The sequence below is a fragment of the Talpa occidentalis genome, unplaced genomic scaffold (assembly GCF_014898055.3).
Source record: "Talpa occidentalis isolate TD23 unplaced genomic scaffold, MPIMG_talOcc4v2.1 talOcc4.2, whole genome shotgun sequence".
Classification (NCBI taxonomy): Eukaryota; Metazoa; Chordata; class Mammalia; order Eulipotyphla; family Talpidae; genus Talpa; species Talpa occidentalis.
Window position 1 is genome coordinate 42706409 of NW_023602073.1, and position 27014 is coordinate 42733422.

Genomic DNA, 27014 nt, shown 5'->3' on the forward strand with positions numbered 1-27014 from the left:
CACACTTCACCTTCTGCCATTTCCCCTATCAGAGAATATAAAGCATTTTAATGTTAGGCCAAAACAACCTGTAGGGTACATATGTTGTCAAAAAACGGTAAAGCGGTGCATGCCAAACCAAATCAAAATGACTGGACTATCTGCTACTTGGGTAATCAGGGGTCCGCAGAAGATTGGGATAAGAAACTGAATAAACTGTAGTTCTTGAGGACACTTCAGTTCCTCCTGCCACCTCAACAGACTTTGTCCAGACTCTCCTCTTACCTTTGTGCCTTGACTGTGGTTCTTTGTGGCAAGAAGCTCTGATGGGTAAAGATAATATGGAACAAAGGATCCACTGAAGTGATCTCTGTTGTGTGGTAATTTGATAGCGGCCTTTGGTGATATGTAATGATCACTGGGTATTAAAAATGCATTTTTTTGGGTACTCACCTTCAGTTACTGATAGGTCTGGGGCTTGGGCATCTGCATTTTAAACCTCTTGAGTCTAGGGACCATTATAAAACCCATCCTAGAGGAGGTCCCAACAATGTCTTCCTGGTGGCAGGCCTGGTTCTCTGCTAATTGTGATGGGTTTGAGGACAGGGACAGGCCTCAGCTTCTCCTGACATGCTTCCCTCTTCTCCTTGACTCAGGATTCATTTATGTTCTGCCCCTCCAGTTCACATCCCTCTACTGCTGTCCTCAGAAATGTGGTCACTAACTGGGAAGCAGAGGTAAATACAGGTGCCAAATGGAGCAAATGGGAGACACTGATCATAGGGCGGGAATGGGGGGCTATGATTGTTGGGGTGGCATGTAGTTTCAGGGGCAGGAGTAGAGGTTTCTGTGCTCTAGAACCTGAGATCAGGAATCTGAGGATCACTACTCTGTCCAGCACTGCAAAAAAGGAAGTGTGTGTTTTTTAGTGAGTGGAAGTAAGTTGTGCTTTCTGAGGGCCGGTATCCCTCTTTTCTCTCCCCCTGGTACCAGTACTTTTTATAGTGTGTAATCTCTTCCTTCTGTCTGTAGATCTTTCAGGCATGCACCCTTGGCTTCAGGAGAGTAGGGTGGAAGATCGAGCTGGATATAAATTCCACTAAACCATCCTTAACAACCTACCTGCATAAAGACAGCAGTCTTGTGTCTGGAAGATACTTACCAGGTTAAGATCCTCTCCTGCTTCACTAGCTGCTCCATTCGCTAGTATAAACTAGAAGTCTATAAAGAGCCAAAACTCAAAGACCACTGTCCTGGGGGTGGCGCCAGAGTAAGACCTTCAAACGCGTCTGGGCCCAGGAACTACACTTCCCGGGAGGCTTTGCGTGGGCGCCGGGGCGGGGCCGCCCGAGGGGCGGGGCCTGAGGCCCTCCTAGCGGCGCGCATGGCGGGGCCGGTGAAGGACCGGGAGGCCTTCCAGAGGCTCAGCTTCCTGTACCAGGTGGGCCGCGTCGGGTGCGCAGGGGCGTCGCTGCGGCGGGGCCCGCGCTGACTGCCCGCCGTCCCCAGGCCGCCCACTGCGTCCTTGCGCAGGACCCCGAGAACCAGGCGCTGGCGAGGTTCTACTGCCACACGGAGAGGACCATCGCGAAGCGGCTCGTCCTGCGGCGGTGAGGCGGGCCCGGCCTGGCGGGCGGGAGGGGAGAACGCGCGGGGGGGCGCGGGCGCCCGGACACCTTCCCTCTGCACCCGCAGAGACCCCTCGGTGAAGAGGACCCTCTGCCGCGGCTGCTCGTCCCTGCTCGTCCCGGGCCTGACCTGCACCCAGCGCCAGAGACGTGAGTGCTTCTGCCGAGAGGGCACCGGGGTTGGGGACCAGGGGGCGGCCAAGCGGCCCCGGCCTGGATTCACCTGGGCGGTGGCGAGGGATTTGCGCGAGCAGGCTTTTCTCCAGCTTTGCTAACTGCCCTCGCACAGACTAAGGTTGGAGCCTGACTGTTACTCCCTGCTTGAGTAGGCGAGCAGGGTGTTGCCTCCGCGCTCACCTATAGACGCGTGTGATTTGTCCCTTGGAGGACAGGATTCCCTCACCCGCTCCATTCACCCCACTCGCTCAACAGGGCTTTTTAAGATGTCTCAAGTCTTATGCTGGATTCACTTTTCCCGTGGAAATTATAGTCTTAGGGGACAGACTAAAGTAGAAATAACTAAAAGAGTGTCGGAAATGCTTTAAGGGTCTGGGGGAGTGGAATGCCGTGATACTTAATGCCAGCGGTGGTGAGGTTCATGTTAACTAAAGGGAGTAGGAGATGGAAATTCTAGGAATGTGTGAAGACTCAGAAACTTGGGCTGTCACAAGGAAATAGTAATTCAGGAGGCTGGAGTTTGAGGTAGGCAGGGGCGAAGCTGGAGATGGAACAACCAATCATAAAAAGTCTTGTGAAGGAGTTTGGGCTTTATCTCAAAGAGTCCCAAGAAACTGGCAAAATTGGCAGAACCGAGGGGTGGTTAACACCATCAAATTTGCTTCCATTGGGGAAGGGATCGAATTCCTGCTGGAAAACAATGAAGGTAAAACTGAATGTAGAGACCGTTTTTTCCTCCTAAAAGGAGAGCTTTTTTCCTGGCACTTTTTTTCCTGCACCTTCACTCCAGGCAGCAGGGGACAGCGCTGGACTGTGCAGACCTGCCTGACATGCCAGAGAAGCCAGCGGTTCCTTAACAATCCTGGACATGTGCTCTGGGGAGACCGGCCTGAGGCCCAGCTGGGGAACCAAGCAGGTGAGAGGTGGTAAAGGAGAATGGGGGATACCCCGAGTGGCTAGGGATGATGGGGGACATAGCTGAAGCTGAGAGCATAGATGAGTTCTGGGTTGGTGTGAGAGATGCCAAAGCCTTCAGCTCTAATTCTGCTTGTCTACCCAGATCCCAGACCACCACAGCCTCTGCCGAACACAGCCCACCCCATTCCAGGCCACCTTCCTGAGGAGAAAGTGCAGCCTCAAAGCTCTAATCACCAGTGATGAAGTCACCCTGTTTTCCAAATAAAGTTTAATTGTTTCACTTTGTGTGATTCTGTTCTATGAGTATTTCAGCTCTTAATTCTATTTTCCTTGGTTTCTATTGGTAATGTCCCCTTAGTTTTTTGTTCTTATCTTTACCATTCTCATACTCGCACATTCAGGGAGATACTGATTACCATAAACCAGTGGGTCTCACCAGGCAGCTCCCATATCCAGGATCCTGACTCAAGTACTCTTCCCTGCTATTGTGTGACATTTCCTGCCTATGGTGGAAGCTGCCTTAGGACATTACACCACATGGCAACTCTAGTTGTTGACTTAAGAGTCTGGGCCGATGCAACTTAGGCTGTTTTTAAATGAGGAAAAGAAGTGGGGAAGGGCTTCAGATCCTCCAGACCCCCTCAAAGTTCGTCTTTCCCCAACCTCAGTTTTCATCTATAAAATTCTAATAAGGGAAATAATACAAACTCGAACTAATCAGGTCAAGGAAGCTAAAGAAATGATGCTGGTAGACATCAGATTCAAGTATGCTCTCTAGGTTAATCCTCAGAATTTTCTTGAGAATCAGTAAGCAATGAAAATCGTTTTCTTTACTATCCCAAGAAAATTTAATGACAGAATTTCAGACCCACCTCATTGCTAGATACCAGTTATCAGTTTCCCGCAAAAGTATACAAAATTCACTATTCCAGTGCAGTTTCCTGTCTTCCCTTTCTCTGACCAATACTGTATTGCCTTATTGCTCGTAAAATCTCAAAAACATTGTAGCTTGAAACAATGATTTACTCCGAGTCTGTGGCTAGGGATTCTGAGAGGACTCGACTATATGGTTCTTCTGTTCCATGTGGCTTCAGCTGGATTCAGCTGCATTTAGCTGGTGGTCAGTACCTGGTCTGGAAGACCCATGAAGCTTCTTTTGCATGTCTGACACCTCATTGCTTCTCCATGTGGCCTCACTATGTAGCTGGTTTTGACATGCTCACAGCATGATTGTCTCAGGGTGTTTGGAACTTTTGCATGGATTCTGGCTTTCACAAAGAATGTTCCAAGAGGACAAGCCGCAAGATACAAGTTCTTATCAAACCTCTGTTCTTGTCACCTGTGTTATTGTCCCTATGACCAAAACATGTGATGAGATGAGCTCACATTCCATGTGGAAGGGGCTACACTGAGGTGCACATGCTGGGAGGGTCATTGGTTCCCTGGAGACCAGCAGTTCGGCACCTACCACATCCTCCTTATGCCTGTGTCTGACTCTCCACTGACTCTTTCACATGTCAGTCATTTGCAGGGAAAATATTAAACAGTGTGCAAGTAACTAAAAGCTTCTGAGTTATTCTTTGACAGTTTATATTTGGATATAGTGCCTATCTGAGTCAAGTCTAGTGGGGGGGAGGGAAACGTATACCCTGAAAGTGCACTCTATGCAGACCTGGGCCTTTTCATCTCAGCTCACCTTCCCTGGCTCCCCCTTGAGTCTCAGTTCTGAGGTCACTGGCACTTGCACACTAAATCTGATTCTTGGCCGAGTTTGTTTTGAGTTGATGATAGTTGTACATGACTGACTGTACCCAGAGTGGGATACCAGTGAGGGGACTTTGAGTTTTTATTTCAGGACTGAATCACTAAGTGATACAGGTGGTACACCTTGGAATCAGGAGGCAGATGAAATGGATTATGGTTCACTTTTGAGTATGGTTTATTCATCTCTTTTATCTTTTCATCAATATAGGTTCATCTATAGAGATTAGAGTCCTCTTCCTCCTTCTGAAACTTTTTTAATTTGGGGCCTCCCTGGTTGTGCAGCAGGTTGAGCACAGTGCTGTGAAGCCTCTGCAAGTGCAATCATGCAGATTCCCCTGGCCGGCCAGGGTGATTCCTACATGGCACAGCAGACCTCTCCTGTCCACCTGCTGCTCCCCTCTGCTCCCCTCTGCTTCCCTCAGCAGTGCTTTTGGTCTGTCTGCCTGTTCTGCTCCCCGCTCTGTCTCTGGTGAATCCTCTCACCCATCCCATACCTCTGGCCTATACCCCAGCTATTGTATAAATAAAACATAAATCTTTAAAAAAATAAAACTTTTAATTTATTTACTATGATGATGTAGTTCAATATATGCAAGTTTGGATTTCATCTACAAAGATGATTTGGCTTGCAAGAATTGGCTTTCTTTAATGATTCTAAATAATTTAGTCATTCAAAATCTGAGCCCTTTGAGGACACTTTAAATAAAATTAAACAGAGAAATTAGGTCATTTCCAGTGAATCAAGAAAAAGGTTCCTCCAATAGCGATAGAAACCAACACTTAGGGCCTCCCCGGTGGCACAGGGGGTTGAGCACAGCGCTGTGAAGCTGTCCACAGCCTCTGCAGCTCAGGTTCGATTCCTGGCCAGCCAGGGAAATTCCCACATGGCGTGGTAGACCTCTCCTGTCGCAGCCACTGCTCCCCTCAGCAGTGCTTTCGGTCAATCTGCCTGTTTTGCTCCCCACTCTGTCTCTGGTGAATCCTCTCACCTTCCCGTGCCTCTGGCCTGTATCCCAGCTCTTGTATAAATAAATAAAAAAAAGAAATAAGAAACCAACACTAAATCATTCCCCAAACCTAAGGTACATTTAGCACTCTTAAAACTTTAAAAAAAAAAAAAAAAAAAGGCAAACCAGGAAATTGTCCCCTATTAGCTCATTGGGGATTTCCTTTAAAAAAAAAAAAAAGTAAAGAATGTCCATAATTGGGCCTCCCTGGTAGCGCAAGGGGTTAAGAGGAGCACTATGAAGCTACCCCCCAGCCACTGCAGCACGAATTTGATGCCCCGGCTGGCCAGGGAGGTGACCCACATGGCACAGCAGCCCTCTCCTGACACGCCCGCTGCTCCCCTCAGCAGTATATTTCAGTCAGTCTGCCTGTTCTGTTCCCCACTCTGTCTCTGGTGAATCCTCTCACCACTACCCCCCCACACACCTCTAGCTCTACCCAGGTTCTATATGCATAAATAAATCTTAAAAAAAAAAAAGAACATCAATCTTATCAGACAGGACCCATCATGACCTTTTTAGGCTTAAGTACCTCCTTTCAGACCCTATCTCCAAATATAGTTACACAGGGACTAGGACTTCAACATATGAATGGAGAGGTACACATTCAGTGCATAACACACGTTGCCTACTTTTTTTCATTAGATCCCTTAATATATTAATCATTTTTAATTTTCTATCAGATAGGAAAATCTTTATCATTTCTGAGTCTAATTCTGCTTTGTCTCTTCAGGCTGCATTTTTCTTACCTTTTCACATTCCTCATAACTCTTTTTTACACCTATGATGTTGTGATTTAGGAACTATATGCATACATATTTCATCACTTTGATGACCAAAATACATTTTTCATACATGTTTGGTCTTTATCCACAATTCCTGTCTCACAATTCCCCTGACAGCCTTGGCATTTCCTAAGTATTGAGAGTGTTAAGATTGTCTTTTCTTATATCAACAAGGTGACTTTTGTGGAAGCACCTAAGGATGGGAATTTGTTGTCAGGGGAACCAACCATATGATCATAGGGTTGGAATGTATTGTAGTTCTAGTTCCCTACCTCCAGGGAGGTAAGCAGGACTGCTGGCTGAGTTCGGTCATCAATGGCCAATGTGTTAATTGTGCTATGTAATGAAGCGTCTACAAAAGCCCAAAAGGAAGGACATTGCAGAGCTTCTGGGTTAGTGACTGTGTGAAGAGCTGGGGAGAACAGTGCTCCTAGAGAGAGCCTGATGCTCTGTGCCTTCTCCCCAGCCCTTGACCTATCATCTCTTCCATGTGGCTGTTCCCAAATAATGTGATTTGTAATAAATTGGTAAATCTGGTGAGTAACGGGATTCCTGAGTTCTCTGGGCCATTCCAGCAAATTAATCAAGCCTGAGGAGAAAGTCATGAGAATCTCTGATAGCTAGCCTATCAGTCAGAAGCATAAATAATAATTTGGGCTTGCAACAGTGTAGGGTAAGGAAAAAGTATCAGACTTTTCTAACCTCCCACCATTAGTATAGATGAGGAAACCCTGTGGTCCTGAATGCATGCCTGATGGTGGGCATCTGAAGTGGGTACACCTGGGCTGAGAGACTGAGTTTATAAGGGCGGTGTTGCGGGGACGCCAGCAGAAGCCAAGAAAGAACGGAAGCTGAGAGAAGAAGAGAAGCAGAGAAAATGCCAGAGAACCCAGATAGAGTGAGGATTTGCTGGGGGCTGGGAGGACTGCCAGTCTCCCGGCCCCCCAACACCCCTACCTGCCATGTATCCAGTAAATCCCAATAAAAGACCTACAAAAACTACTGAGTACTCTGACTCCTCCATTACCCGGTCTGCTGGATCAGAAAACCTGCACTGTGGTTTTCCTGCCTCTACAAACAGATACCTGAAGCCTGAGGAAGGGGTCATGGGAATCTCTGATAGGCAGTTGGTCAGAAGCACAGTAACTGCCTGGGTGTGCCCACGTTTTTCAGGCAGTGGAAGGCAGTCTTGGAAAACTAAGCCCTTAACCTGTGGAATCTGACACTAACTCCAGGGAGGCAGTGTCAGAACAGAGTTGAATTCTCCAGACACCTTGCTGATACCCAACAATTGCTGGTTGATGTAGGGAACCATCCACATACCCTATTGCATTGGATCCAGGAACCCACAACAAAAACAGTAAGTATGATGTAGGAACTAAGGAAATCTGGATTTTTATTGTGAGATGTTATTTTGATCTCACTAGGATTGTGCTGTGTTTAATGTTTGCTGAAACCATCTATGCCAGTCTTCAGTTTCCTCTAGATTGCTTTTTTCCCTTCCCCTTTTGCTTTTATACTTCCAAGTAGATTTGTGTGTTGCAACTCTCTCAGTTGTAATCCACTGGTATAGTGGAATATTGTTCATGTGTTAATTATTGTAGAGGAGCTCATCAACTTTCTGTTTCACTGTAAGATGATTTGACTTCCCCATATTGGGACTATAAGGTCTTTCCTACCAATTAATCACATTCCTCCCACGACTCTTTTTAAATCTTTGCCTGAATCATAGAATTCTGCAGCTAGCATCTATGAATTAAAAGGTAAAAAACACTAAGGAAATTATCATTCATAGCTCAGTATGCATATGGTCACTATAATTCCTATTTTCTTTTCTTAAAGATTTATTTATGCATGCAAGAACTGGGGTACAGGCCAGAGGTGTGGGGGGGGGGGAGGAGAGGATTCACCAGAGACAGAGTGGGGAACAGAACAGGCAGACTAACTGAAATATACCGCTGCGGGGAGCAGTAGGCGAGTCAGGAGATGTCTGCTGCACCATGCGGGTAGCTCCCTGGCTGGGGATCAAACTCAATCTAACTTGTGCTGTAGTGGCTGAGGATAGCTTCACAATGCTGCATCTTAACCCCTTGTGCCACCAGGGTGGCCCCTATAATTCCTATTTTGTAAGTAGTACTTATTTCCCAAAAACAGTGCTGGGCATTCCAAGTAATGGACTTTGCTTTTTTAATGTCTTCAAATTTTATTCCTTCTGCTACAAGGAAGGAAGGGTAGTTAGAGTAGGAATAGGGCCTAAAAATCGATTTGGTTATTAAATTCCTTCAAGCAGGGCCTCCCTGGTGGCGCAGGGGTTAAAGACAGCACTATCAAGATATGCCAACCACTGCAGCATGAGGTCGATCCCTGGCCAGGGAGCAATCTACATGGCACAGCAGACCTCTCCTGTCTCACCTGCTTCTCCCCTCAGCAGAGTATCTCAGTCAGTCTGCCTGTTCTACTTACCACTCTCTGGTGAATCCTCTCACCACCCCCCCCCACCCCACCCCACACACACCTGGCTTATACCCCAGTTTTTGTATGCATAAATAAATCTTTAAAAATAATAATAAATAAATTCCTTCAAGCAGTCTTTATTTTATTTTATTTTTTAACGTCTCCGGGTGGGCCCCGGGCCTGTCTGCCATGAGGCCGGCGCGGGTGATCGCATCGCCCACGCGGGCGAGGCGACAGCGCGGCGACGGAGACGAGGGCAAGCAGTCTTTATTTTAGTGAATTCTTTTTATTTCTTAAAGTACTTGATTCTGAGTCATTTAAGAGTCAGTGGGGATAAATTTGGGGGGAATATTTTTAGTTTTCAAAGGAAACTTACACAGAATAAGTCATCATATTAGTAAACAGAAAAATCTCCATAAATGTAGAAAAAGCATTTGACAAACTATAACATTCATTCCTATTAAGATCTTTCAGTGACTGAGAGATAAATGGAAACTTGCTCAACCTCAAAAGAATATCTTTGAGGGCCTCCCTGGCTGCCCAAGGGGTTAAGCACAGCAGAGCAATGTGAAACTCTCTGCAGTCTCTGCAGCATGAGTTCAACCCCAGCCAGCGAGGGAGCTACCCACATGGCACAGCAGATCTCTCCTGTCTTGCCTGCTGCTCCCCTCAGCAGTGTATTTCAGTAGATCCACATGTTCTGCTCCCCACCTGTCTCTGGTAAATTCTCTCACTGGTCTGTACCCCAGTTCTTGTATGCAAAAATAAGTAAATAAATCTTTATTTAAAAAAAAAAACCATCTATGAGAAATCTACAACTAGCAGCATATTTGATGGTGAAAACTGAATGCTTTTCCCAAAAAGTCAGAAAAAGACAAACTGTCTACTCTTACCACTTCTAGATTTAGCTAAACTAGCCAATGCAGGTAGGCAATACAATTAAACAAGAAAAAGAGGGCCTCTTCAGTGGCTCAGTAGTTGAGCACTGGGTTGCAACAGTGCCCGCAGCCTCTGCAGCGCCGGTTCGATCCCCGGCTGCTCCCCGGCTTCCCTCAGCAGTGTACTTCGGTCCTTCTGCCTGCTCTGCTCCCTGCTCTGGCTCTGGTGAATTCTCTCACCCTCCCGCGCTTCTGACTATACCCAGTGCTTGTATAAATAAATAAATAAATAAAAATAAATCTTAAAAAAAAAAGAAAGAAAAAGAAAAAAGGACATCCAGATTGCAAAGGAAGAAATAGAATTATTTTTATTTGCAGGATGTCATCAACTATATAGGAAATCTTCAAACATCTAAGAAGCTACAAGTAAAAAGTGAGTTTAGCAAGAGTTTACATACCTAAAATCAGTATGTAAAAAACAATTGTATTTCTATAGAATAGAAATTGTACTTCTATACACAATGGGAAATTAATATTCAAAACCATTACCAAGTACAATATCATCATGATAGAAAATATTTAGAGATAAATCTGACAAACATTATTAAAGACCTAGCTACTGAAAGTTACAGTGAGACCCAAATAAATAGAGAGCTCCATGGTGCTGATTAATCAGAAGACTCAATACCATTAAGCAGTCAGTTCTTCCAAAACATTTCTCTCTACATTTAATGTAAATCCCAGTGGTCTTCTTTTTGTAACTAAAGGTCATATATTCATTGCAAAATGAAACCTTGAAAAGAACAAATTGGAGGATTTAAAAGAATAGAGTTCAAGACTAACAAAGAGCTATAGTAGACAGTATAGTATTACTGTAAATATAAAGAAATAGATCAACAGAATAGAGAAATAGATCCACACATACGTGGTGAAAAGGCAAAGGTGAAAAGGCAATTAAGGGGCCTCCCTGGTGGTGCAAGGGGTTAAGACGCAACCTATGAAGTAATCCTCAGCCACTGTAGCTTGAGTTCGAGCCCTACCAGGGAGCTCCCCACATGGTGCAGCAGACCTCTCCTGACTCGCCCGCTGCAACCCTCATCGGTGTATTTTGGCCAATCTGCCTGTTCTGTTCCCCACTCTGTCTCTGGTGAATCCTCTCACTGCCCCCACACACACACCTCTGGCCTGTACCCCAGTTCTTGTATGCATAAATAAATCTTTTTAAAAAAAAAAAAGAATGAATGGCAAAGAAACCATAATTATTTTGAGTTGGTTATTTGGTAGATACTATCTAAAAAAATAAACTAAAGGCTTCAAGAAAATAAACTTACAGCCTCCCTGGTGGCGTAAGGGGTTAAGAAGCAAACTGTAAAGCTGTCCGCAGCCACTGCAGCATGAGTTTGATCCCTGGCCAGGGAGCTACCCACATGGTACAGCAGACCTCTCCTGTCTTGCCCACTGCTTTCCTCAGCAGGGTATTTCAGTCAGTCTGCTTGTTCTGCTCCCCACTCCGTCTCTGGTGAATCCTCTCACCCCCCACACCTCTGGCCTATACCCCAGTTCTTGTATGCATAAATAAATAAATCTTTAAAAAAAAGAAACTATTTGTTGCCAATGACAAAATCCAAACTCTCATGAGAAAACAGGGTTTTGGAAAACTTGTATCCAGAACTTTAATCCTAATAGAGCCCCAATACTTACATACTTTTCCAATGGGATATGTGATACTATAGCAAATGTGTTTTTAAATTATTTACATTAAGTATGTCAACACTGGAAGATCTACAAACTTGGTGAACTGAGTGCATTACTTTGAAAACATCATGCATTACTATAAGATTCATTCAAAATGCTTAAGGGTTTTAATGTAACAATATAAAATGTCCAACCATAGGGTTTCAGTTCCACACTGCAACTAAGCTAAAGAAGATACTAATTGTACAGTTTGTTTATTATCAAAGATGAACATTCACAATTATCTGAAAGGTTATTTATACCTTGCGTACAAATGTGAAGCTGGATTGTGTAGCTGGAATTTTTTCAAGTTCTTTAATATAAATGCAGAAGCAGATAAGAAAATTCAGTCGTTTTCTAAGGAGACATGCAAGAAAATGACTTGCAAGGACAAAATATAAAAAAGATGCACTCTTGTCACTATACTTTTTCTTTTGGAAAATAGTTTTCATAAAAATATTTTATTCCTATTACTCAGCAATCAAAAAAGATAAACTCATGCCATTTGCAGCAACATGGATGGAGCTGGAAGGGATAATGCTCAGTGAAATAAGCCAGAAAGAAAGAGAAAAATACCGGATGGTCTCACTCATAGCAGGAATTTAGAATATCTAAATAAAGGATCAGGAAAAAGACTAATTATAACAAAGTAAAAATCAAAATCAAAGTAAAAATCAACTATAAACCAGAGACACACAGTGGGGGTGGGGGGAGAGGGAGCAGGATCAAAACAAGGGTGGTGGGAATTTTATGAGACTATAACCAAGAGGAAAATGCATACATTGTACAAAAATGAAAAATGATGTATATAAAATAATATATATACTATTCCCATTAACATGCAGGGTTGTTAATATTCTAAATGAAAAGGTATTTTTGAATTTTCGATCTGTAATATGGCAAAAATTGATAGCTATGATAGATATAACCCACAAAATTATCTTTAGGATCCTCATTCATCTGTAAGAGTGTATACAGATCATAAAAACAAAAATTTAGAGAATCGCTGATTAAACAGACCCTGGGACTCAGAGAGACGGTGTGAGAAAGGCCACTCAATGCAGAAGCAAAGACGCCAGAGCCAACAGCCACCTGCATGAGGGTGGGGACACAGTCCCAGCTCTCAGGCCTGGTTCAGGGCTTCTGGCCTCAGTCCAGTGAGTGAGTGGGTGGGGAGCCAAGCAAAGGGAATATTCATCTCCACTTTGCCTTATCACAGGCTGTGCCAAGTCTTTCATCCTGTACACACCCAATTCTAATTCCAGGACACGACTGTCCGGATAAGTCAATCAGCGTCAGAGGGTCCGGGTGCAAAGTCTGCACTGGGTTTTAGATTCTTCCCAGACCAGGAGGATCAGGGACTATGCCGCCCCCAACCTTCCTCCTGCTGATGTCGGGGGCCCTGGTCCTGACCGAGACCTGGGCAGGTGAGTGAGGCATTTGGAGGGGAATGGCTTTGGCCCAGGAGGAGCGAGAGGGCCGCCCTGCAGTGCAGGACCCAGGAAGGGTACTGCCAACCGCCCTCTCCTCAACCCGCGTCAAACTCCACAGCTCAGCTTGCCGGGTATCCTGCTCCTCCCTTCCACCCTCTCCTGTGGCCCGCCCTTCTCCCCCGTAGCCCCTTTTTGGTCTCATGAGCACCCTCGCCCTCTCCCCCTGCCCGGCCCCTTCATCCTCGGACCCAGACACTGGTGCCCAGAGGAGAGTTGGGGTCTCAGCCCCTCCCCTCCCTCAGGCTCCCACTCAGTAATGTACTTGCACACCTTGGTATCCCGGCCCGGCCCCGGGGAGCCCCGCTTCATCTGCGTGGCCTACGTGGACGACACGCAGTTCCTGCGGTTCGACAACAACGACCCGAGTCTGAAAATGGAGGCAACAGTGCCGTGGATGCAGCTAGAGAGGTCGGAGTATTGGGAGAGCCAAAAGCGCATTGTCGAGAGCCACCTAGACATTGCCAGACTCCAACTGACCAGCTTGCGGATGTACTACAACCAGAGCGGAACAGGTGTGTGATCCCCAACAACGAGCAGAGGTTACCCTCCAGTCTCTGGGTCCGAGCTTTCCCTTGAGGCCTTGGAACTTTTACCCTGTTTCTGTTTTAGTTTATTATAAATCACCAACAGCTGCGCTTGCCTGGGGATGGGAGGTGCTAAGTGGGCAGCCATTGACATGGCGGGGGCGGCCAGGGTCTCACACCTTGCAGGTGAGGAATGGCTGTGAAGTGGGCCTGAATGGTAGCCTAAGCCAGCTCAATGAATTTGCCTACGACGGCGTTGATTCCTGCACCCTGATGGAGACGCTGCGCGCCAGGACCCCAGCGGGCATGGAGGCGCAGACCTGGGAGGTTGAGTGGGAGGAGGTCCTCGCCTCTGAATTCAACACTCAGCACCTGGAACGCGAGTGTGGGCAGTGGCTCCAAGAACACCTGAAGAAAGGGAACCGGACACTGCGTGCAAGTAAGAGTTGCCTCGGGCCTCCCCTAGGGCCAAGGCTGGCGTCCAGCACAGGGAAGGAGAGTGGGCTCAAGGCCAGATACCACCCTCCTATGGCCCCAGAAGGTGAGGAGTTTGCCTGGGTGTCCAGATCCTCGAAAGTGACCCCTAGAGTGCCAGCCCTTCCTGGGGGCAATTAAGGAAGGCACTCTCTTAAGGTGAGGAACAGTCCTGATAACTGATTCTCTGTGATCCTGGCGGTGTTCTGGTGAACCATGTATTTCGTGCTCACATCTGGTTCTCAGAGATCTTGGATTCTGACTCCAACTTTCCTGAGTCAATTGGGCCTCTATCCAAGTCAAGACGAGAAGTCTCTAGTCTCTCCCTCAGAGCCCTGCAGCCTGCTACCCTGAACTGTTGCACCCTGATTCTAGAACTTTCCAAGGATTAGGAGACCATCCCAGTCTCCAAGGCCAGGCTGGTGTTCCAGCTTTGCACTCTGTCCACCCAGTGCAATTATCCTGTCCATTCTCAGGATGGTCACATGAGGCTGCTTCAGTGGCTTGTGAAAGTAACCCAAAGTATAAATTTTCAGAACTCCCGAAGACACTCGTGACCCACCACCCCACCTCTGAGCATGAAGTCATCCTGAGGTGCTGGGCCCTGGGCTTCTACCCTGCGGACATCACCCTGACCTGGCAGCGAGATGGGGAGGACCTGACCCAGGACATGGAGCTGGTAGAGACCAGGCCTGGGGGGATGGAACCTTCCAGAAGTGGGCAGCTGTGGCTTTGCCTTCTGGAGAGGAGCAGAGATACACGTGCCATGTGCAGCATGAGGGGCTGCTGGAGCCCCAAGTCCTGAGATGGGGTAAGGAGAGGGTCATGGGCATAGAGGCTCTTCTCAGGGGCATCGGGAGCCCTTTGGAGACCTTTAGCAGGATGGGGGCTGAGGCCTGAAAGTCAGAGTCTCACCTTCTTTTCCCTTCCAGAGCCACCTCCTCAGTCTTCCATCCCCACCGTGGGCAACATTGCAAAAGTCCTGGTTCCCTTTGGGGCAGTCCTGGTTCTCCTTGGAGCTGTGCTCACTGAAGCTGTGATTTGGAGGAAGAAGTACTCAGATACAGAAAACATCATATGAGGTCTGAGATTTCTTGTCTAATGTCTGCTTGATACTGGGAGGCCTGATCCCACACACATGCACTTTCTCAGCTGAGAGCCGGGTTTGCTGACATTTTTTTGTAAAGCGCATGAAACTCCTTGGTATGACAAATGAAGGACAAATATTTCATCTTGGTGACTTTGGTCATGGGGACCTCACTTGAGTAGCTGCAGGTCAAAAGGAAATGTCCCTGCTAAGGACGGAGGAGGCTGGCGCAGCTCCCACACGCGATCTCTCCTCATGTTCCCTGATCCTGTCCTGGAGCCCAGGACTGGCCAGTTCCTCAGGATTTCTTGGTCCTGCCTCCTCCCTGGCCTCTCACAAAATGTTTTCTTCCTATAGGTAGAGAAGGAGAGAAATACTAAGTCTGGATATAAGTGGGGTAGGAAGGCCCTTAGAAAAGTGTGGATGGAGTCCATGGGGGAGCTCACCCACTCCATAATAGTTCCTTTAGTCTCATCTCCTGGGCACTCTAACCAGGTTCTGTTTTCTGGTTTTGCCCCAAGCAGCTTTTTTTTTTTAATAGAGGCATGTTTTATTTATTTATTGTTTGTTTGTTTTTGTTTATACATGCACTGGGTACAGTCAGAAGCGCGGGAGGGTGAGAGAATTCACCAGAGCCAGAGCGGGGAGCAGAGCAGGCAGAAGGACCGAAGCACACTGCTGAGGGGAGCAGCGGGCGGCAGGAGAGGTCTGCGCGCCATGTGGGACCCTCCTCTGGTGGCCGGGGAGCAGCAAGGGATCGAACTGTCGCCACAGAGGCCGCGGGCAACTTCACAACCCAGTGCTCAACCGCTGCACCACCGGGGAGGCCCCCAAGCAGCTTTTAAAGTGAAACTCTGGAAGCCTGAAGAGAGGGAAGGGGCAGACAGGATATGACCAAGTATGGGAGTGGATTGATGTGGACATTTTTGAGCATGCAGTGGGCTGCTGAGAATGTCATCACCTTTGTAAACTACTTTGTTCATGACATTCTTTCCCGGGGTGAGCTACCTGCCCTTATGGAGGACTGAGTGATGCAAAATGTGTTTGAACTTCGGTTTTGTGACTTGAAGACCACCCAACTTCTCTGTTGCAAAGGGCATCTGCATGTGTCTGTCTGTGTCCTATAAGCATAATGTGGGGAGGTGGGAGACTGGCCAGCCCTGCCCGCCAGGCCCCTCCCCACACGGACCTGTGTCTCTCCCTGATGACTTTCCTGCTCCAGCAGAGGCGCGGCTCGGTCGTCTTCATCCCTGTCTTAACTTCCGTTGCCCTGAACTGCAGCTTCTCCTTTATTAAATAGAATCTGATACTAAACAGAAGGGGCTGGGAAAGGCCACATGCAGTCGGATTCTGGCAGCAGCAGGAGCAGCTCTTGTCTTTTCTGGCTCTCCTTCCTCCTTGGGAAACATGGCTTCCAGCGTGGCTGTCTCTGAAGGTGTCAGAAAAGTGTCCAAGAACATGAAGGTGCGTAAGTCATCAACACCACAGGAAGTGGAGAAGCACAAGAAGGTGGTGCTCTTCTGCCCGAGTGAGGAGAGGAAGAACATCATCCCAGAGGGCAAAGAAATCCTGGTAAGCGATGTGGGCCAGACCATGAACAAGCCCTACCCACCTTTGTCAAGATGCTGCCAGACCAGGACTGTGCCCTCCATGATGCAGCCTAAGAGAACAAGGAGAGCAAGGAGGAGGACCTGATGTTTATCTTCTGGGCCCCTGAGTGTGCACCCTTAAGTGCAAAATCATCTAAGCCAGGTTCCAGGAGAAGCTGACCTGGATCAAGTATAAATTACAAACTGCTGGGGCCTCCCTGGTGGCATAAGCCGTTATGTCTCAGTACTATGAAGCTATTGGCAGCCACTGCAGCGAGTTCGATCCCCGGCCAGGGAGCTACAGACATGCCACAGCAGACCTCTCCTGACTTGCCCACTGCTCCCCTGAGCAGTGTGTTTCAGTAGATCTACCTTTTCTGCTCCCCACTCTGTCTCTGGTGAATCCTCTCACTCCCTACCCTGCACCTCTGTCCTGCACCCTAGTTTTTGCATGCCTTATTAAAACAAAGAAAAAAAAAAGCCTATACCCTGGCAGAGAAGCTGGTGGTAACTGTCATCTCCCTGGAGGACAAGCCCCTTCCACCCCACTGCCTAAAGTATCTGGCTGCCCCAGACCTGCCCACAGGGGTTGCAGGCCCTTCCTGCCAGACCAGAGGGGTTAGGGAATCCCAGCAGGGGGAAGACAATGCCTCTGCCTAATTGCGAAAAGTCCCCCAACCCCAGACCTTCTTCCTCCCTCCATCCCCGACAGATCTGGCCTTCCCAAACCACTTTTCACCCTCTTGGGTTTAAGCAGATCATGTTCCCCACCGAGGGAATTATGACTGTTTTGTGTTCCGTTCTGATCTCCTCTGGGTGCCCCAGAGGAGAGGTATATTGGGTGGTGCTGGTGCCCCAGCAGCAAGAGGTAAATTGGGGTATTTTTTTTTTAATCATACCCAAGACTTCACTGTTCCTCCCCTTCTGTGCTGCCACCTTTCAACCACAATAGCGACCCTGTGCTGTCTGTTTGGTTCTGACCCACTCCCTACACCGCCTGTTCTCCTCCCCACTCCCCTGGTCGTGGCCACTCACGGAGGCAGGACCAGTAAGGGACCTTCAATTAAAAATGAAAAGCACAGCAATAAAAAAAAGTGTGTATATAATATGTTTGTTTCTTTAAATCCTTGTCACAAGGTGGGACTGTTGGGTTAGAGAAGAGAATATTAAATTTTTAATCAGATAATTTTGTTGTTGTTTTTGGGTTGTGCGACTTCTTTACATAGTTGAATATTAATCCCTTTTCAGTATATGGTTTGCAAATACTTTCTAACATCCTGTAAATTGTCTTTTTTTAAGTTGTTCCTTGTGCTGTGCAGAAGTTTTTTAGATTGATGTAGACACATTTGTTGATTTTTGCTTTTGTTGTTTGTGCTTTTGGTGTCATTGCCAAGACCATTATCAAAGAGCTTCTTTCTTATTTTCTCTTGGGAGTTTTATGATATCAGATCTTGCAGTTAGATCTTTTTAAGGTTTTTTCTCTTACATCACTGTTCATTTTTGCGTGACATTTTATCTCTTCCCTCAGGTTTAGTCCCCCAAGTTTTCCCATGAACACAGCATCCATGAACCATCGCAATAGTCCCTTGTGCTTTTCCCTCCTGTTTTGACCTCCTCCCCACCTTCCCTGCTATATGCCTAGGTAGATCTTTAATCCATTTTAAGAAAATTTTTGTAAATGATATGAGATAGGGGCCTAATTTCATTTTTCTTCATGTTATCCAATTGCCACCATCATTTGTTAAAGAGGCTATCCTTTCCCTATTGACTGTTCTTGGCTCCCTTATCAAATATTACTTGACTGTAAATGCAAAGGATTACTTCTAGGCTCTCTATTCGATTGATATAGCAAAATACTGTTTTAATTACTATGGATTTGTAGTCAGTTTGAATGAAGTAGCCTCTTTTGTTTTAAGATTTATTTATTTATGCATACAAGAGCTGGGGTGCAGACCAGAGATGCAGTGGATGCAGTGGGTGAGAGGATTCACCAGAGACAGAGTGCAGAATAGAACAGGCAGATTGACTGAAATACACTGCTGAGGGGAGCAGCAGAGGAGCCAGGAGAGGTCTGCTGCGCCAAGTAGGTCACCTCTCTGGCTGGGGATGGAACTCATGCTGCAGTGGCTGTGGATAGCTTCATAGTGCTGTGCTTAAGCCCTTGTACCACCAGTGTAGCCCCTGAACTAGACACTTTTTAATGGAATATTATTTTTACTTGAAAGAATGAATGGCAAAGACACTATGATTATTTTGAGTTGGCTATTTGGTAGACACTGTCTCAAAAAATGGCGCAGGCAGTTGAGCACAGCGCTGTGAAGCTATCCACAGCCTCAACAGCATGGGTTCGATCCCGGCCTGCTGGGGAGATACCTACATGGCACAGCAGGCCCCTCTTGTCTCACCTGCTGCTCCCCTCAGCAGCGTATTTTGGTCAATCTGCCTATTCTGTTCCCTACTCTGTCTCTGGTGAATCCTCTCACCCTCCCACACATCTGGCCTGTACGCTGGTTCTTGTATACATGAATAAATAAATGTTTTAAACAAATCAAAAAATAAATTTAAGTCTTCAAGAAAATAAACTGACTATTTGTTGCCAATGACAAAATGTAAACTCTCAAGAGTAAACAGCATTTTGGAAAACTTGTATCCAGAACTGTAATCCTAATAGCTTCCCAATATTTACATGCTTTTCCAAAGGTATATGTGATAATATAATAAATGTGGTTATTGATTATTTGTATCAAATGTGTCAACACTGGAAGATCTACAAAGTTGGTGGACTGAGTGCATTACTTAAAAACATCATGCATTAGTACAAGATTCATTCAAAATGCATGATACACTGTGTTTGCTTCGGCAGCACATATACAAATTGCATGATACACTTATGGGTTTTAATGTAACAATTTAAAATGTCCAACCATAGGGTTTCAAGTTCCCCACTGCAACTAAGCTTAAGAAGATGTTAATTGGTTGTTTATTATCAAAGATGAATATTCACAATTATCTGAAAGGTTTTTTTTTTTTTTTTTTAAGATTTATTTATTTATTTATACAAGCACTGGGTACAGTCGGAAGCGCGGGAGGGTGAGAGAATTCACCAGAGCCAGAGCGCGGAGCAGAGCAGGCAGAAGGACTGAAGTACACTGCTGAGGGGAACAGCTGCAGCAGGAGAGGTCTGCGAACCATGTGGGACCTTCCTCCAATGGCCAGGGAGCAAACCAGCACTGCAGAAGCTGCTGGCAGCTTCCCAACCCAGCGCTCAACCGCTGCGCCACCAGGGAGGCCCTACTGAAAGGTTATTTATACCTGTGTACAAATGTGAAGCTGGATTGTGTAGCTGGAATTTTTTTCAAGTTCTTTAAAATAAATTAAATGCAGAAGCAGGTAAGAAAATTCAGTGGTTTTGGGGCCTCCCCAGTGGCGCAGCGGTTGAGCACTGGGTTGCGAAGCTGCCCGCAGCCTCTGCAGTGCTGGTTCGATCCCCAGCTGCCGGGCGAGGGTCCCACATGGCGTACAGACCTCTCCTGCCGCCAGCTGCTCCCCTCAGCAGTGTGTTTCGGTCCTTCTGCCTGTTCTGCATCCTGCTGTGGCTCTAGTGGATTCTCTCACCCTCCCACGCTTCTGACTGTACCCAGTGCTCGTATAAATAAATAAATAAATCTTTAAAAAAAAAGAAAAAAGAAAAGAAAATTCAGTGTTTTCTAATAAGACAGACAAGAAAATGACTTGCAAAAACAAAATATAAAAAGATGCACTCTTGTCACTATACTTTTTTTTGGAAAAGGTTTTTATAAAAATATTTCATTTCTGGGGCCTCCCTGGTGGCACAGGGGATTAAGCACCGCACTATGAAGAAATCTGCAGCCTCTGAAGCATGAGTTGGATCCCAGGCTGGCCAGGGAGCTACCCACATGGCGCAGCAGACCTCTCCTGGCTCGCCCACTACTCCCCTCAGCAGTGTATTTCAGCCAGTCTGCCTGTTTTGTTCCCCACTCTGTCTCTGGTGAATCCTCTCACCCCCTGCATCTCTGGCCTATACCCAGCTCTTGAATGCATAAATAAATAAATCTTTTAAAAAATTTCATTTCCGCTAACACGTAGGGTTGTTAATATCGTTCTAAATGAATTATTTTTTATTTGGTTTTTAAAACATTTAATTTATTTATTTATGCATACAAGAGTTTAGGTATAGGCCAGAAGTTGGAGAATTGTGAGAGGATTCACCAGAGACAGAGTGGGGAGCAGAACAGGCAGATCTATTGAAACACACTGCTGAGGGGAGCAGCAGGTGAGACAGGAGAGGTCTGCTGTGCCATGTAGGTTAGCAACCTGGCCCGGATCAAACTCCTGCTTCAGTGGCTGAGGATAGCTTCACAGTGCTGTCTTAACCCTTTGCACCACCAGAAAGGCCCTCAATAAATATTTTTTAACTTTCAATTTACATTATGGCAATATTGGTAGATACAATCCACAAAATTATCTCTGGGATCCTCATTCATCTGTAAAGAGTGTATAGAGATCGTTAAGACACCAATTTTGAGAACTGATGATTTAAACAGCCCCTGGAACTCAGAGGGACAGTGTGAGAAACACTACTGAATGCAGAAGGAAAGACACCAGAGCTAAGAGCCAATTGCAGAAGAGTCAGGATGAAGTTCCAGTTCTCAGGCGTGGTTCTCGGGGTTTCAGGCCTCCATGCAGCATTTTGGGTGGGGAAGCCAAACAAAGGGAATGTTATCTCCACTTTGCCCTATCACATGCTGTGCCAAGTCCTTCACCCTGTACACGCCCAGTTCTAATTCCATTATACAACTGTCTGTGTGTAGTGCCAGGATGGCACAGAGCTGGTTCTCTGTGATCCAAGCAGCTTTGGGATTATAGGGAATGTGAAACTTCCATTCGACACCCATGTCCTTGGCCCACTGCTGCACCCGGGCTCCTATAAAATGAGTTCCTTGGTTGCTCTCCATTACCTGCAGACGTCCATATACAGCACATAGGTGTGCCAGTGCTGCCAAAACTGCATTATGGTTCTCATGTAGAGCAGGATAAGCTGCCAATAACCGCTAGAAGTGTCCACACAGATGGCCGCATATTGTTGTCAGAGCGAGTAGTGGTCCAATGATTTCAATCTGCTAGTGTGTCAGTCGCACCTGCCCCGCAGCATTAGGTCTGTGGATGCAAAAGGTCTCCAGGGGTAAGTCCTGGAACACACTACACATTGTTCACAAACAGTCTGAGCCTCCTCTAAAGTTACAGGTAGACCCCAGACACGCACAGTGGCCCACATTTTCTTCTGCCCTGCGTGGAGCAAGCGTCTGTGCAGCCACTGCGCAACATCCCGCCCCAGAGCAGTTTCAAGCCATCGAACCTGGACTAGGGTATCTGCTTCATCGTTTCCTGGAAAGGCCAATGGGGCATGTCCTGTGACATGATAAACAGTCACCTGCTTCTGATGCCCCAGATCCCATAGATCTTTCCACAGTGCCTGGCCCCACAATGGCCGATGCATGACTGTCAAGTCATTCAGATTCCACGTGGAAATCCACGGTGTCAGGCCCATGCTCAGAGCCCAACTGTCAGTACAAATGACTAGAGGGGAAGGCTCATGGGCCACCACCATCCATACAGCTCACAGTTCAGCCCACTGGCTGCTCTGTCCTGCCCCGGTTTCACACCAAATAGTGTTTGTTTCTGGGCGTACAGCCACAGCTGTCCAAGATGCTAGCTGGCCCGGGTTGGAGCCATCCATATACCAGGCCACCACTGGAATCAATGCTCGTCCCTCCTTGTAGGAACTAACTTCAGGTTTGGCTTCTACACAGGCTTCTGAAGTTGGTTCCATACTGACATACATCACCGCACCAAGAACCTCCAGCAACTCCTCCCTTAAGGGGCTAGTTGACAGAGTGCAGCACTGTTCTAGGCACGCCCCCCACTTCACCAAAGTGGGCATTTGAGCAGTGCCACTATGGGGCTTTGTCATCCAGTCCCGTTCCCATCTGGCTATTGGGAAGGTGGTTCTCACTAAGACAGGAGCTGTGGCAGTTATGCTTTCAGTAGCTAGAGAGGCTGCACATACCGCAGCTAGCTGTTTTTCAATTCAGGAATACCTAATCTCAGCCCCCTAATTAAGGAATACCTAATCTCATCCCCCTTCCAGAGTTGGGACAGAACCCAATAGGCTGTCGTAGCCTCACTGATTTCTGCCAGAGTCCCCACCCGAACCCTTCCTGAGTAACATGCACATCTAGCTCACAGGCTCGGGCTTGGTCAAAACCCTGCAAAGCCCGAGCAGTCTTTATAGGCCGTTTGGCCATGGCAAATGCTGTGTCTGCCTCAGCTGACCAATCCCACATGCCCCCTTATGTATCAACACATACAAGGGTCTCAGCAGCTGGGCCATGTGGCGTATAAATGCCCTCCAGTAATCCAGCAGGCCCAGAAAGTCTTGCAGCTGCTTCACTGTGGTTGGAGTGGGGTAAGCTTGTACTTTACCTATTACAGCATCAGAGATAACCTTTGTCTTACCCAACCAAACTCACTGCTGTCACCTTGACACTCTGCCTCCATTGCCATCAAAGTAACAAGCAGACCCTTGAAGTTTTTCGGGATTTCCATAGAGCAGAGTACAATCTGCTCCTCTGTCTACCAAAGCCAAAACTCTTTGCACGTTAGTCAGGGACCAGTGGATGGCAAGCTCCACCTGTGGCCTCTGGTCCCCACCCGTCCCCTGTGGACAGGTTCCTTGGCCCTCACCCTACTCGAAAGTGATCAGGCCATCACCCGAGGACAGGGTTGGCAGCAAGTGGTCTTCCAAGCACCGGGCGCGTGTCTGAGGCCTGGAGCTTCCAGGCTTTCCCGTAGCAACAGTCCTTCTCACGGGCGTGAACCTCTAGGCTTCTTGCAGTTGCTCCCATAATTCTAACAAGTATGCATTGGGCTTTGCATGTATTTTAGTGCGATCTACACCTGCTCTCACTAAATGTCCATATTTGTCTAGAGGTAACTTTAACAGGTTCTGTAATACTAAGAGGCTTCTTTGCCCTCCTTGGCATTCCTTTTGATTATTCAACAATTACCCGTAGTCCTTTCTGAGTTTGAGAGTGCCAGCTCTCCACTTCACCCAAGCTAGCTATCATTGTCATGACGTCATGTATTTGATGTCCCACATGGAGTGTTAGAAGGGATCCAAATAAGGATGAGGGGGCACTTTTTAATACCAAGCCTCTCATCCCTGCTGTGAAATGCTCATCGTCAGGACCACGGGTATTCACGTTGAACATGTCCTGCCGCACCCCCAGCTCCCGAAGTACCTGTATCAGCTCAGCATACATCTGCCATCAGCTCGCTGTCTCTGGCACATCTCCTGCATCAGCCCATATTGCTTATATGGCAGCCATTATCCACTCCAGCAGGGTATGATCCCCCTGGCCATAATACCTGCTGTTCTGCAGCCTCTGTCTCAAGGACAGGTGTAAAGTCACTGAGGCCAGTCTCTCCATCTCTTGTGCTGTACAAATAATCCCATCCACTCCCAGGGCCACAAGTGTAGCAACCAGGCTGCCAAGGGTTCCCCTGGTTTCTGGCAGAACTATTTGCCCAAGTCCACCAGTTCTGCCTGGGTGTAAGGTTGGTATGTAGTAAATTCCATCATTTGTGGTGGTCCAGCAGCCTCACCCCCTGGGGCCATGGGTCGCTGTTGTTTCATTTTCTGAGTCACCACTGGGTGGGCATGGAGCCTGGGACCAGCCTCCTCCTCCTCTCCAGAGGAGTCTGGCATCTCAGAGTTGCAGGTTGGTTTGCCACCACCTGCTGAGACTCAGGTAAAGGGCCAGTCTCCCTCTCCTCCTCTCCTGAGTAGGTGTTTGGTGTCTTCAGAATGGTGGGTTGGTTTCTCCAAACTTCTTCCTCCAGAATCCTCAAACATTGTTGCAGTTTCTGCATCTCATCCTGTGCTTGCTGGACTCTGGATCTCTCTTTCTGCCTGGACTCTCACAGAGCTGTGAGAAAACACCCATCCCACAGCCCCTGCCCCCTCGCAGGCACTGTATCTATCCAGGGTCTCTTCTATTTCATACAGGGCCTGTTCCACCTGCCCCGGGGATCCATCCACCTCTGGCCATTCCTGGGAAGACGTCCACTGGGAGAGGAGGCTGGCCCCTGAGTACCATATGCTCGTGGTGGCCACCCCGCAATCACTCCCCAGGTTTCAAAGGGTTCCATATTCTGCAGCGAACCCATCCTGCTTTAAACCGCCCTGCTATCTATGCCAAATGCAGCGCAAACAACCTATACGGGGTGGGTTCATCACCAGTTCAAGCAGTCATGTTGGTATTTTCATGTTCTCTGCTGCTCTCTGCACTCCACACCCTGTCCTCTGCCCCTTGGCAGAATGGGCAGGCAGGGCCGGTAGGAAGCATCAAAGCCTGATGCTTTCCTTTTTATTTACCCCACACAGCCTCACCGGATCTTCCGGGTGCAAAGTCTGCACTGAGGTTTAGATTCCTCCTAGACCAGGAGGATCCGGACTATGTCTCCCCCAACCTTCCTCCTGCTGCTGTCGGGGGCCCTGGTGCTGTCTGAGACCTGGGCAGGTGAGTGCAGAGTCAGGAGGAAAACCCTCTTCTGCCGGGGAGGAGGGAGGGAACCGCCCCGCGGGGGCTCAGGACCGTCCCGGAACCTACAGACCCCGACCACCCTCTCCTCAAGCCACACCAAACCCCACACCTTGGCCTGAGTATCCTGCTCCTCCTTCCACCCACTCCTGTGTCCGCCCTTCTCCCCGTCGCCCATTTTCAGTCTCAAGAGCCCCCTCGCTCTCTCCCCTGCCCTGCCCCTTCATCCTCAGACCAGGCACTGGGGCCCAGAGGAAAGTCAGGTCTCAGCCCCTCCCCTCCCCCAGGCTCCCACTCCTTAATGTACTTGCACACCACGATTTCCCGGCCTGGCCTCGGGGAGCCCCACTTCGTGGTCGTGGGCTACGTGGACGACACGCAGTTCCTGCGGTTTGACAGCGACGACCCGAGTCCCAAAATGGAGGCAACGGTGCCATGGATGGAGCTAGAGGGGTCGGAGTATTGGGAGAGCGAAAAGCAGATTGTCAAGAGCCACGTACACATTTCCAGAGTAAGGTTAAACAACCTGCGGCTATACTACAACCTGAGCGAAACAGGTGTGTACAGGTCACAACGGCCATCCCTCGTACGGGCAAGGGTTACCCTCGAGTCTCTGGTCGGAGCTTCCCAGCGAGTTCTTGAAACTTTTACTTGGTTTCGGTTTTAGTTTATTAAAAACCAGCAACAGTTGTGCTTGCCTGGGGATGGGGTGGTGCTCAGTGGAAGGGACTGACCTTGGGGGTGGGGCCAGAGTCTCACACTTTGCAGGTAAGATCTGGCTGTGAAGTGAGAGGAGATGGTCATGTAAGCGGGTTCTATCAATTCGCCTACGATGGCACTGATTACCTCACCCTGATGGAGGAGCTGCGCCAAGCGGGCATGGAGGTTCAGCTCTTGGAGGATGAGTGGGAGGAGCCTGTTGTACATGCCTTGGACACTCTCCACCGGGACTGGCAGTGTGACAACTGGCTCCAAAGACAACTGAACAATGAAAACCAGACACTGCGTGCAAGTAAGAATTGCATTGGGGCCTCCCCTAGGCCGAGGCTGGAGTCCTGCAAAGGGAAGAAAAGTGGGCTCAAGGCCAGATACCACCCTCCTACGCCCCAAAGGGTGAGGAGTCTGCCTGGGTGTCCAGATCCTCGAAAGTGACCCCTAGAGTGCCAGCCCTTCCTGGGGGCAATTAAGGAATGCGCTCTCTCCAGGTGAGGAACAGTCCCTAAATAACTGATTCTCTCTGATCCTGGCAGTGGTCTGGGGGACCGTGTATTTCGTGCTCACATCTGGTTCCCAGAGGTCATCCATTCTGACTCCAATTTTCCTGAGTCACTTGGGCCTTTATCCAGGTCAAGATGAGAAGTCTCTCCCTCAGAGCGCTGCAGCCTGGTATCCTGAACAGTTGCACCCTGATTCTAGAACTTTCCAAGGATTAGGAGATTATCCCAGTGCTGCAAGGCCAGGCTGGTGTTCCAGTTTTGCCCTCTCTCCATCCAGTGCAATTATCCTGTCCATTCTCAGGATGGTCACATGAGGCTGCTTCAGTAGCCCAAGAAAGTAACACAAGTATAAATCTTCTGATCTTCCCTTCAGAACCCCCAAAGACACATGTGTCCCACCACCCCACCTCTGAGCGTGAGGTCACCCTGAGGTGCTGGGCCCTGGGCTTCTACCCTGCGGACATCACCCTGACCTGGCGGCGAGATGGGGAGGACCTAACCCAGGACACAGAGCTGGTGGAGACCAGGCCTGGGGGGGACGGAACCTTCCAGAAGTGGGCGGCTGTGGTGGTGCCTTCTGGAGAGGAGCAGAGATACACATGCCATGTGCAGCATGAGGGGCTGCTGGAGCCCCAAGTCCTGAACTGGGGTAAGGAGGGGGTCATGGCACAGAGGCTCTTCT

At 48.0% G+C, this 27014-nt stretch overlaps 2 protein-coding genes and 2 pseudogenes across 3 annotated transcripts in view; all 4 read left to right on the forward strand.

Annotated features, from left to right (window-relative positions):
* Nucleotides 1-1346: 1346 nt before the first annotated feature.
* RPP21 (ribonuclease P/MRP subunit p21) lies at nt 1347-3000 on the forward strand. 2 transcript variants are annotated; one of them, XM_037519302.2, is made up of 5 exons: nt 1347-1420; nt 1489-1589; nt 1675-1757; nt 2575-2700; nt 2845-3000. In XM_037519302.2, exons 1-5 carry the CDS (start codon nt 1364-1366, stop codon nt 2940-2942), a joined length of 465 nt encoding a protein of 154 aa, XP_037375199.1. In that variant the 5' UTR covers nt 1347-1363; the 3' UTR covers nt 2943-3000. The 2 variants fall into 2 exon arrangements, with proteins under 2 accessions (XP_037375199.1, XP_037375200.1); XM_037519303.2 differs by having other exon boundaries at nt 2575-2707; nt 2845-2905.
* Nucleotides 3001-9632: 6632 nt separating this feature from the next.
* On the forward strand, nt 9633-14896 carry LOC119251275 (patr class I histocompatibility antigen, A-2 alpha chain-like; annotated as a pseudogene).
* Nucleotides 14897-16309: 1413 nt separating this feature from the next.
* LOC119251276 (cofilin-1-like) lies at nt 16310-16721 on the forward strand (annotated as a pseudogene).
* Nucleotides 16722-24989: 8268 nt separating this feature from the next.
* Nucleotides 24990-27014, forward strand: part of LOC119251277 (patr class I histocompatibility antigen, A-108 alpha chain-like) — a 2823-nt gene continuing 798 nt past the window's right edge. Inside the window, exons 1-3 of the mRNA XM_054698118.1 lie at nt 24990-25094; nt 25403-25672; nt 26706-26981. Of these exons, the coding sequence (XP_054554093.1) occupies nt 25031-25094; nt 25403-25672; nt 26706-26981 (610 nt within the window). The 5' untranslated portion in view covers nt 24990-25030. The remainder of the gene's footprint in view (nt 25095-25402; nt 25673-26705; nt 26982-27014) is intronic.

Coding starts and splice junctions, on each gene's coding strand:
- RPP21 (XM_037519302.2), top strand. CDS start 1,364: ATGGCGGGGCCGGTGAAGGACCGGGAGGCCTTCCAGAGGCTCAGCTTC. Junction 1,590..1,674: donor AAGCGGCTCGTCCTGCGGCG/GTGAGGCGGGCC, acceptor CTGCACCCGCAG/AGACCCCTCGGTGAAGAGGA. Junction 1,758..2,574: donor CTGCACCCAGCGCCAGAGAC/GTGAGTGCTTCT, acceptor CCTTCACTCCAG/GCAGCAGGGGACAGCGCTGG.